General features: G+C 39.7%; 1 protein-coding gene across 1 annotated transcript; it reads left to right on the top strand.

The window, feature by feature from the left end:
• Nucleotides 1-1492: 1492 nt before the first annotated feature.
• LOC120288444 (UPF0481 protein At3g47200-like) lies at nt 1493-3196 on the top strand. Its single transcript, XM_039302428.1, has one exon. It carries the CDS (start codon nt 1493-1495, stop codon nt 3023-3025), a length of 1533 nt encoding a protein of 510 aa, XP_039158362.1. The 3' UTR covers nt 3026-3196.
• The last annotated feature ends 9363 nt before the right edge of the window (nt 3197-12559 follow it).

Genomic DNA, 12559 nt, shown 5'->3' with positions numbered 1-12559 from the left:
AAGAGGATTCTTCTAAAATTTGAAATCTCGCACAAATCAATCCGTAAAATCAAGGATACGGGTTTGAGCCGATTTACTCCCTTCGTGGGCTTAGTTCAATTCACCAAATTAACATTATGAACCATCAATTTGAACCCATTTGTCACCGGCCCAATGTAAATGCAAATTAAAATAAATGCACCTAAAACTATATGCCATGCAATTAATTAATTAACTAATATTTTTTAAAGGTTAAAATTAATCCATAATTTTTTAATTAAAAGAGTCACCAAAATTTAGGTGTCAACACTACCTTTAACAATTAAATTATTCTGGCCTAGGAAAGTTTAATTTCAAAGGCTGATCGGGGCAAAATAAAGACCCAACCATACCGTATGATGTAAACAGCTGTTTGGGGGGAGTTGTGATCTATAAAGACCGACACTTTTCAAGAGTCTTTGTGTCCGAGCACTTCAATGCGTGCTCAACACTCTCCAACACTCTCGGACACTTGGTCAACATGTCGGAAAATCCGACACCTAGTCAACTTTCTCGATACTCTCGAGTTGGAATCATAACATATGATTTTTCAACATGTGATTTCAATATCAAGATCAATTTTAAAAATTCAATAAAAAGAGATCAATATATGTGTGTGTGTGTGTGTGTGTGTGTGTGTGTGTGTGAAAATAAAATACAATAATAAACATAATAAATGGAGAAAGAAGAAAAATTTAGTCTTCTCTTCTCTTCTGACTCCCACTTCCCGTGATACGCAATTCACCCCTTTTAAGTTTTTTCTCCTCTTCCAACATATCTTACATGCGTGTCCATAATATGAATTACTTGGTTTATCTCCAAGTTTTATGAATTATCGAAATAAAGTTGAATTTGTCAAATTAAAAGAATGAATGATATTGATAAATGACAGATTAATGTTTTTAGTGTATGTTATTTCTAAGCTTTTTTAATAATTTATTTGTTTATGAGTTTGATTCAAATTAATTCAATTGAAATAATTATAAAATGATAATTTATTATGTATATATAAAAATATATATTTAATATACAACGTGTCCCAACGTGTCGGAATTCTTTATTTTTTTATAAATGACGTGTCAACGTGTCATATTGTGTCATGTTACGTGTCGCGTATCAATATCGGTGCTACTTAGATTGTGATCTATACATCGTCAGGCAGCTGATTCCCTAAAAAGTCAGTCCAATAATTATACCTGGCATGGTTAAGGTTGGACATGTTGTCTATCATCTCGCCCTCGGTGACAGCTTATGGATAGGATGACGAAATCCACGTGACGTCGTAGAGGCTTAGAGCACCATAAAGCTCGTTTCGAATCTCGATGTTGGAAACATCTCTCCTCGCTCCCAATATCCTCCCTGGACGATACAATCTCTCGTCTCTCTTTTTTTCGGCGGAGAAAGCATCAAATCCAAGATTAAAAAAAAAAAAAAAAAAAGCCCAGGAGAGAAACACAACAATTCTTCACAAGAAATGTTCGCTGTTTTAAAGAAAAAGCTCGCTAGTGGGTATTCAATCACTCTCAACCTCAAAGAAGCTTTGGAATCTGTACTGCCGAAGAAATCGAACTCCGATGCATCCACAGGAGTAATAGATCACCCCCACCACCAACAAAAACAACAGCCTCAGGACCAGCAGCTGCACAAGTTACCGCAAGAACCATCCCAGGACAAAAAGGTTGCCGAAGATGAGCCGAGGCCTACCAAGCCTGAGTGGGTCGTCTCCATCAAAAAGCTTGAGCAACTTTGCCTGGAAGACGTGGAGTCCCCGGGGCCAAACCCCTCAATTTGCCGGATCCCGCACTATCTCAAGGACGGCGAGGACAACGCCTGGGTCCCCCAGATCGTCTCCCTTGGGCCGTACCACCACGGTAAGGAGCACCTCCGCCATATGGAGAAGCACAAGTTGCGCTGCCTCCACCGCATAATCTGGCGCACTAAGCACGAGAGAGACTTCTATCTAGAATCAGTGAGGGAGGTTGAACAGGACGCTCACGGCTGCTACGAGGGATCGAAATCCATGAACATCGAGGAATTCTTGAATATGATGGTTCTCGATGGTTGCTTTATGATCGAGCTGTTCCTGGGGTTCACCATAGGGTTCGAAAAACTGGGCTACCCTCGCAATGACTCCGTCTTCTCAACGTGGAGATCGATGCACAAGATTCGGCGGGACATGATCATGCTCGAGAATCAGATCCCGCTCTTCATACTTGACCGGCTTCTCGGCCTTCAGCTTGGTGATCCTAACCAGAAGGGGCTCGCGGCCAAGTTGGCGCTTCGGTTCTTCAACCCTCCCCAGCCGACGGACGATCCTCTGACTGAGGTTAGCATGAATAGAATTGATATCGACCTGGTATCTGACAAGTGTAAGATCCATTGCCTCGAAGTGTACCGGTGGAGCCTCTTGCACCCGAGCCAGAAGCGGGTGGGGAACCAGAGCCCGTCGCAGAGGCAGCAACAGCTCATCCACTGTGTGACCGAGCTTTGGGAAGCCGGGATTGAGTTCAAAAAGAGGAAGACGGACAAGTTCTGGGACATCCAGTTCAAGAACGGGGTCCTCTATATCCCTAAGCTTGTTATCCATGATGGTACGAGGTCACGCTTCCTCAACTTGATAGCCTTTGAGCAGTGTAACTTCGATTGCGGCAACCACATCACCTCGTACGTAATCTTCATGGACAACCTGATCAATTCCGCCGAAGACGTCAGGCACCTCCACTCCTGTGGAATCATTGAGCATTGGCTTGGGAGCAACACCGACATTGCCAACCTCTTCAACCGGCTTTGCCAGGAGGTGGCCTTCGACATCAAAGATAGTTATCTCTGTGGACTGTCTGAGGAGGTGAACAAATACTACAGCAATAGGTGGAATGGCTGGATAGCCGGTCTCAAGCACAAGTACTTCAGTAATCCCTGGTCAATCATTTCGGTCATTGCTGCTTTCATTTTGCTCGCGCTTACTTTCACTCAGACCTTCTATGGAATCTATGCCTACTATAGGTAGGGTTCTTGATTTCTCCTATAGTAGAAACTATCTTATGAACGATTTAGGAATGATAAAATTCTGGCGAAAATCTAGGAATTAGAATATTGGCTAATTGACTATTAGTAGCCGATTGGCAGATGAATGCTTCAGATGTAATGATCTCGCCTCCCAGTGAAAGAGAAACTGTGCTTGTGGTAAACTTATACTCCATGAACTATATTTGTCACGCAATTTTGAGTTTAATATAGTAATGTATTTCCTGAAAACCATCTTATGATCTTTTTTCGTCAAATTATAACTTTCCACTTATGGTCTTTCAGCCTTTTTACTGCTATTAAATGTTTAAATTACATGACGAATCTAACGTATTCCGATGAAACTAAGCTACAGTTCTAAAGCATTCTTTTAAAAGGTGCAGAAAATGGCTGTGAAATAAGAAAAAAGACAGCTCATCTATTAAAAAAAAAAGGTAAAATTTGCCTTTCTGCTGGGCCCAAAGAAGCTCCATACTAACTCTTTTTGGGCGGTAACCCATGCAAATTTCGACTTCTCGTATTTCTTCTCTGTACCCGCCTTTATTAGACCGAGTATATCGCAATTATCAATGTTATATACTCTACGTGAATTCCACGTGTTACCATGAGATCGAGGACTGTGTTTTACTTCATCCATCCCTAATCCAGACAAATATTTGCCTCTCTTCTTATCGAAAGAAGCATTTTCCCGCATCAAATACAATTAATTTGGCATGCCTTGCGTTTCTATATGTGCTCCACCTCTGTACTTTAAGCCCTTAAGCTATTCTCACCATTTCTCTAAGATTTGTTCTCAATTTGTCACTCCTAAAAAACAGTACAGTTAGTTTGAGTTTGAAGCTTACCTATCAAAGAGGCATTTCTTAATAAGGTGAGCAAAGATTATCGTCATGATATGAAAATGATCTTGTGAGTGGATGAATCATCTCTACATAAAAAAAAAAAAAATGATCTAGAAGCCCTGCACAAAGTAGATACGGAGCAGGTACATGTACGCCACCACACTGCTAGATTCGTGACCCATTGCTGCGACACATGCGGCACCGACTTGTCTAGCAAGTGTTGGACGGCTGCAAGGCAGTAAATGCCCACCGCAACGCGGCGGAGGAGGCGGTAGGGATTAGTGGTGATTGAAATGATCATTTGATGGGCTCAGGCCAGGCCCTAATAGATGGGGCCCAAGTTTTGGCCCTGGCTTGCCCACAAGAATTGTTCTCCGTACAAAATACTCAAGTCGGGTTTTTATTTAGACCCAAAAAAAAAAAAAAAAATTGGGTATTTATAACTAGTCAGCCTTGTCCAACTCATCCAAAAATACCTTTCGGTTCCATGTTGTTTAGCATGGGCTTGGCCGAGCCCATAGGCCCTGCCTTTTGTAATTAATTAGGACATGTTCATTAGAAATCTTAAAATTCATCACAAAAAATAAGTTTTAAAACTGGCAAAAAATGCAATCAAGTCCTAAACTTATAAAATCGGAGCACTCGAGTCATTCCGTTAATTCCGTTCATTTAGACTAATGAAAAATACTGACGTGATTTATCATAATCATTTCTCTCTCCTATGTGGCTACTAGGTCAATTAAAACCATTCATGTCCGCAAAACGACTTTGTTTTGGATAATTTACTTATACAAAAATGACAATGTCTCGTCTGTCCCTCTTCACGTCTTTGTAACTGTGTCATCCTTCTTCCCAAATCGACGTCTCTTTTGTCTAAACCTTAAGCCCCAAATCAAATCGACGCAAATCATGACTTGGCTCCCCTCACGAGTTGGAGTTCGATCCCCATGGTGATTTGGAGTTCATAGAGTTGGAGTTCAACGCCCGTGACGAGTTGGAGTCTCTTCGTCAAACGCGAGTTCCTACAAAGACTAGTACCATGGGGGGTCTATATGTTAAAAACAAGAACTTTCACCAAAAGTTCAATCTATATCGTCTTCCTCTTTAAGTTATCTAAACATGAATGGACAATTCTCAACTATAATGAGTCTTTCCATGACCAGAATATCTCAAATTTAGAATAAAACGAACACACAATTCCATCTTCAACCCCCCAAATGCCGCATATCAATTCCATCAAATCCAATTGATAGCTAATTGCAACTACCAATCGAGAATATAATGCGAAGTGATCCCGACTGCAAACCTACCAAACCCTTGAACTCAGAGGCGGCAGATGAAGGGCCTAAACTCATCAGGGCCGCGGGTGGGGAGGGATGGGCCACCGCTGTTGACAAGGTCTTGGAGCCCCGGGTGGACCTGAGGGAGAGGAAGCTGATAAGCAGGGTCAGCTTGTAGATGCCTAGCGCGTACATCACGATGTAGAAGCCCAGCATGAAGTCGACCCGGAGGAGGTACGTGTACGCCACCGGACACGTGCGGCACCGACTTGTCCAGCGAGTGCTAGTACCGCTGTGAGACGAAAAATGCCCACTGCAACTTGGCAAAGGCAGTAGTGAGCATCTAAGTAACACCGACACCAACACATGCGACACACGATACGGCACACCAACATGTTGTTTCTAAAAAAATAGAGAATTTTTATACGTTGAGATACATTGTATATTAAATGTATATTTTCATACATACACGATAAATTATCATTTTTAATTAATTTAATTCAAGTTCACAACTAAATAAATTATAGAAAAGAGTCGAGGATGAATTTATCCTAAAAACATTAATCCACCATTTGTTAATATCATTTATTATTTCAATTTAATAAATTCAACTTCATTCCGATAATCTATAAAATTTTAAGGAAAAAAAAAAAGCAATCCACATTCTAAATTCACGTGTCAAAGTGTAGAAAGAGAAGAGAAAAATAAAATTGGGAGGTGAATTATGTGTCACAAGAAGTGAGAGTCAAAAGAAAAAAATAAGACTATGTTTTTCTTCTTTCCCACTTTATTATTATTATTTTTATATTTTTACATTTTGACTTCTCATTTGTTGAAAATCTTTTAAAATTGACTATGTGCTTGTTGGAATCACATGTCGAAATTCCGAACTCACATGTTGAAATTATAGACTCAAGTGTCGGAGAGTATTGGAAGAGTTGACTAGGTGTCGAATTTTTCAACGCCCGTTGACCGAGTGTTAAAGAGTGTCGGCGAATGTTGACACATGTCGAAGTGTTTGACAAGATAAAAAGCTCCCGAAGAATGTCGGTACTTCTTAGATAAGCATTAGTGGTAATTGAAATGATCAATTGATAGACTTGGGCCAGCCCCTCAGACATTGGGCCTTAAGTTTTGCCCAAACTAGCCCATATGAATATTTTAATAAATAAAATCTCAAGTTGGGCTTCAAAATTAATTAGTCTTGTCCAATTCATTCAAAAGTGCCTTTAAAATCCATATCGCTTACAATGTGCTTGGGCAAGCCCATAGACTACAATCCTCATAATTAAAGGTCCTTTTGTTGGAAAAGAAAGTTGTTTTCAAAAAAATTATTTTCTAACTTTTCGGTGTTTGAATGACGGAAAACTAGTCAATTAATAAAAAACAAAGTTGTTTTCAAAAAATTATTTTCTGACTTTTCGGTGTTTGGATGATGGAAAACTAGTCAAATTATGAATTTTTTTTTTCATTAATTGAAAACATAAAGTTTAGATTGGGGAAAAGAACTTCTCCCTTTGACAAAAAAAAAAAAAGAAAAAGAAAAATATTTGCCATAATCAATAAATAAAAAAATTAACTATTTTCTTAAAGGAGGATTTTCATAGAAAATATGTATTTTTTCATGCGATTTTCAGTAAAACATATGCACCCTAAAATTTAGTGGCAATTTCTAGATAGTTCACGATAAACTAATAGAAGGGATGAGCGGACCAGGAAGTCTATTGATGTCGCCAGATTAGGAGAGTCCCAATAGAGTATGCGCCTCCCTTATTTATTTTGTTGCTCGTTGGCCTCCTTTAACCACGAATGTTGGAAGAGTTGCGACAATGGAGCTGTATGATCATTTTTATTTATACCTCAAATGTAAAGTATTACCATAACACTCAAAACTCTATGATTTGATCACGTATGCACTCACACACTTTTGGTTAAAACAAATAAAGGGGGCTGGCTCTTATTCCGTGACTTAAATAGCTTCTTCATACACAAGCTTTCAAGTGTAATTGACGATAATGCCCATTGAAAAAGACAGTAGTATTCTTCTTAAAACTCCTTTCTCTGAGTCGATTATCAAAATGCACATTAAAGTGATATAAGCTACAAACAAGCGCATCTCCTTTTTCCATTTTAGGCAACTCATCTTCGCGGACTTTCAGGTGGAAATGTCACTCCTCCAAAGCTCCTCAATTGTCTCTTCCATGGCGTCTGTCTTCTCACAGAAACGCAGGGCCACCTCCATGCACCCGTCGCTCCTCCACTGATGCTGTCATACTGGCTGCTCCATCGTGGATTCCCCCGTTGTCGATTTTTCTGTGTGATTGTGTAGCTGATTGGGCTTGCACAGGGATTTTTCTTGGATGCAGAAATGACTGAGGCTCTCCGAGAGGCAGAGTTACCATCGCTCTCGGGCGAAGTAACCAGGTTAAGCTGCATCATTTGGCAAAATGTCGTGAAGTTCGAAAAGTGAGGGTTTGCGTATAGTTTGTCTCTTGTTGTCGAGCTGTGGCGTTCTTCTTTGAGATTTGCTTTATAAATGTTACTGGATTTGTCTTATTACATGGAAAAGCGAAGCCTCGAGGATTATTTGGTCGGTTTGCCTGTACTCAAACTAACTTTTAATTAGAAAAAGAAATGTAAAGGGGTGGCTCTGATTCCATAACTCAAATAGCTTCATACACATTCTTTTGAGTTTTAATTGACCAAAGTGCCCGTGAAAAAGGCAGTGCTCTTCTGAAAACACGCACTCTCTCCCTCTCGATTATCAGAAGCACATTAGAATAAGAAGCTAGAAGCACATCTTCTCAGTCTCCATTTTGAACACTCTCAGACATCGATGGAGTAGCCAAACTAAAAGGAATAGTCTAATTAAACAACTTGATGGAACATCGAAACAATTCAAATTAACACTTCCCCACATGAGCAAATATGCTTGGGTGATCCAAATGGCATGGGTATGACACCATATGAACCTCAATTCAACTCATTGCAAATCTGAACAGCAAGTATATCTACCATTTCAAACGGGTTTCAATCTTCAAAATGTCATGATTTGAATAAAAACATAAGTTCCATGTAACGTTGTGTTATATGAATGCATATGTATGTATGATGGGTCAAAATAACATCAAAATGAGATTCAACCACCATTGTGAAATCACGCTCAACAAATTTCAATAAGTATACAACATGCACAGCCTAACAAGTGCATCGATTTTACAAGAAGTTGCGAAGATTTCAAACTTGATGTTATTTATGATTAAGTATCTCAAGCGTCGCTTGCAAAAAGGATGAAGCTCTCATCATTCAATGAAGAAATAGTGCAAGTAGCAAGTTTTCAGACCATGTTCCATATACTGAAGCCATGAAAATGCAGTGATTCAATGATAAATCAATATGGATTCTGAGCTATTCAGCATGGACGTGAGACAGTAATGCGCTAGAAATGCTGTCATCATGGACAACCAACGTCTTCCTCCCATGACACCGAAGCACATCAAAGTTGTGCTTAACAGGTGTTGGCCAGCAAGCATTCCAACAACCATAATCCAAATTTCACTCCTTAAAATGGCGTTCAAACATGCCAACGTGACCAGGGATTGAGCATAAGCGAGTCTAATATCATGTATTTCATTCGTACAAAACATCAAACATTTGGGGTGCGCAAACATCAACAACTTCATAGCGAACATTCAGCTTCAATTAATACAGTGAATCAAGTGAATTTTAAGCCGTCGAAATATATACTATTTGGACAAACCAATGAACATTTCATAAGCGTAACCAACAATATAGTCTCTTGCAGTATATAGAGTAAACATTCAACACACATAGGCAGATGTCAATCATGAAATCGAGAGAGAGAGACAGAGAGAGAGAAGCGGAGCTTGTTGAAGGAACCGAGCTGGTGGAAGCTACTGAGAGAAACAAGTTGCTGGCTGAGGAGGGAAGTGAGAGGAGAAATCAAAGGAGCGCTCAAGATTGGAGCGTGAGAGGGTGGACTCCACTCCTGAATTCCCATCGCTGCGGGCCGAGTTCTCCCTCGCGCACTCTGATCTACAGGGTTGTGGATATAATGCCGCCGGCAGCGGAAGTTTGGGAGCGGCATCCAACCCCGCGTGCTCCGATCTTGAGGGTTGTGGGTGTGAACCGGACGAGTTTCTCATTGTGTCATTGACGGAGACCATGACGATTTCTTGACTTCACCTGAGGAATCGGCGGTCGGCAGCGGAAGCTCGGGAGTGGAGTCCACACGCTCCAATGAACTACCTGACGATGATTCCAATTCCAAGCGAACCATCTCCAGCTGCAGATCTGGCCAGGAACTCCATACTGCATCAAGAAAAAAAGCAGCAGAGATTCCAGCACATATCAGCATTAAAAAAAATGAAGAACAAGAAAAGAAAAGGAAAAACAGTATAAGAGATGATCGAGTGATTTGTGTTCTAAATGCAGATTCCAATGACCTATACAGACATTAATTCTTGCCCTCTGAGTATTAGAAGATAAGAAACTGATCGGAGCCTAAAAAGGGATAATAAAAAGAAGGATATGAAATACATCACTGCAAATAAATTACGATTGACATCAATTTGAAGATGTCATCCAAGACTTCCATAAGGAAATTTGACAAAACAAGTTGCCACTACTACTATCTCAACACATACTGGGTTATCTGAGTTGGATTGTCATTGATAACCGCTTAGCTATTGCGTATCCTTTAACAACTGTTCTTGGCTTTGTCCACATTACTTTTCCTCGCAAATCACTTTACCTACTCTTCATACAACCGTCTTGACCATGTTCCATGTCGTGAGGCTTCATATAGCAACTGCTCCCTCATAATCTGCACCTTTAGCGCCTACTATCCCTGCAACTTGTGTTTTTATTGAAAAGTCTGCCGCCGAAGTCCATTTGAGTGACTACCAATCATCCGTCGTTATATTTATACAATTGGACACGCGGCATTTTCTTATCTTGCCATCGATCACCAGATGTTATCTCTGTGATTGTAAACCATTTTTGCCTAAATGTCATATTTTCTCCCAGGATCAGCACATGACGACAAGGTCAATTTTGGGTGTCAATAGAAATATAATAGTTTCATGGGTCGAATTCCTCCATCGAGAAGCAAAATGATTTGCCTCAAACTAAGCCTCTTAGAAGTTCTTATCCTTCTTTAGGTTTCCAGAGTTTTGAGACGAAGATTTCTGGGAAGGTATTTTGCCAGTTCTAGGGGCCTCCCCTCAGAAGGAGTCCAGAAAAAGTTCATAAGTCAGGTCAATTGCTTACGTGTGAAATATATGTGCTTGATATTGCCAGGCCTATGAGCAGGAGTGAGCATTATGTTAGAAATTCAACATGCGTAAGGCCTTAAGCAACATTTCAGGGTCAGTCTCGTCCTCCAAGAAATGTTGTGCAGAAAAGCTCATATTATGCAGCTTCTTGTCTTTTCTAATCACTTTATTTTATATTCACTCTGCAGAAGCTTATACAAAGAGATTAATCGTATTGGGCCAGTTTTCACATGGATAACTTTTTTGCTGGTTCTTGTTTTACGTGGTATCATTTTGTCTATAATTTCTGTTACTTTTAATTTGGCCAGATTGTGGGAGCATGCGGCTGATGATGATGCACCGGTTGAAGGAGAAGCTCTAGCCAAGGTGTCGCTGTTTTAGAAAGAAACAGAGTCGCTATGTCCCAATGCCGAGGCTCTCGAACAAAGAACAAGCTCGCATATTGAAAATAGAAAAAAGTACAATAAATCCAGGAATTTTTGCTGCTGTTGCTACTACTTTGTCTTCTCTAAGGCAAAGGATTTAGGATGCTTCCAATCTGATGTACATTCTAGTGAGTCATCTCTCATTACTTATTGATTTCTGTATTTTTAGAGGTGCATTACTTCTCTGTGCCATGGGCTTGGGAACTGCTTTTGTTGTACTCCCTTCTCCATAACTATTCAGGCAACTCCATAACTATTCAGGCTATCAAATCCATGTCCTATATGCAGCATAGCTATTGAATGCTCTTTCTCCTATTGCGCTCCAGTTAACCAACAGTTGGCTGGGATTTGACAGGGGGTGCTATAACTATAACTAATTTCGTCTTATCTTATGTATTCATCTTTTAGCACCTTTCTTCGAGTGTAATTCTTCTATCGGTCTCTGGCCTTATGCACCACACAAACTTGATCGAATTCTTTCTTAACGTGTTTTATATTTGTCGAGACGAAGGGCTTGCTACTGATTATTACTCATGAGATGAGCTTTGAAGCAACATTTCTTAGCTTCCTCTCAAGACCAATATATATAGCTGATGGGAGTTGAGACCCACGAGGTATTTAAAGTGAAGCATCAGCATACTTAACGTATACTTGTAATTCATTTTGATGAAAATATGATATGGGGTTTGTGATTATCACCAAGTAGTTCTCTAAGCTCCTTTATGAACATAATATTTGTTTTATACCAACCCAAAAGGGCACAAACGTCAAACACGCACTGGTATAAGTCGATCAGTACTTTTATTTTACGTCTTTGGCCTCATGTGAGGTAAAACATATTTGGTTGCAATCAACTTGATCATGAAATGTAACTTATTATTTTCTATTGTATGTTGAGAGCCACTTTCACTTTTGGGAAACCAACATATATGAAAGTTGACTGCATACGTTCAAAGTACACCTATGGAATCAACTAATCACAACTTCATTTCAATCTTGAAAAATTGACCCTATGACCATTCCAATGATCATCAATTCCGCGGCACTATATACACTTGCCATTTAAACATATCAAATGCAAAAATTCAACCAAAACAACAAGAAAGCTTAAGAAGAACAAAATCCTCCGCCAAAAAATCTAGACAACCATGGTTAATTCATGACACTGGACTACCACAACGCCATTTACTTCCTAACTTCATTGAGACTCTAAGAACTATCGTTAAATATTAGAAAAGATGAAATTACCTGGACACCAAAATTTAAAGAACGTAAATTTAACTAGATCTACACTGCAAAATTACTTAATTAGGAGATATTTTTTATTCTCTTTATGACAATCACTCATGAGGAGCCAAACTTTCCATTGCCTCAGAGTGGTGCTTCAACCTTTGTGAGGGAAAAGCAAACGTTGTCATCCACTCTAAAGGATAAAGCTGGACGAGACCATCCTTTTTGAGTCTATTCCGCTTGTGAGGATGCATGACCACATTCCACTACTCTGTCAAGATATAAGAAAAAGTTCTGCTTGCGTAACTTTGCTTCTTGACTTGCAACCCATATTATGCTTTGAGAATGTTCGAGGATTGTAGAGAGAAACTTTTTAGACAGAGAAGTTCTAGATTTTTATTACTTGTGACATGATACAAATGAGGGGAGGAGACCTTTATATA

This window comes from Eucalyptus grandis, chromosome 9 (assembly GCF_016545825.1).
Source record: "Eucalyptus grandis isolate ANBG69807.140 chromosome 9, ASM1654582v1, whole genome shotgun sequence".
Classification (NCBI taxonomy): Eukaryota; Viridiplantae; Streptophyta; class Magnoliopsida; order Myrtales; family Myrtaceae; genus Eucalyptus; species Eucalyptus grandis.
The sequence above is the reverse complement of the archived record's forward strand: the minus strand, read 5'-3'. Positions and strand labels throughout refer to the sequence as shown.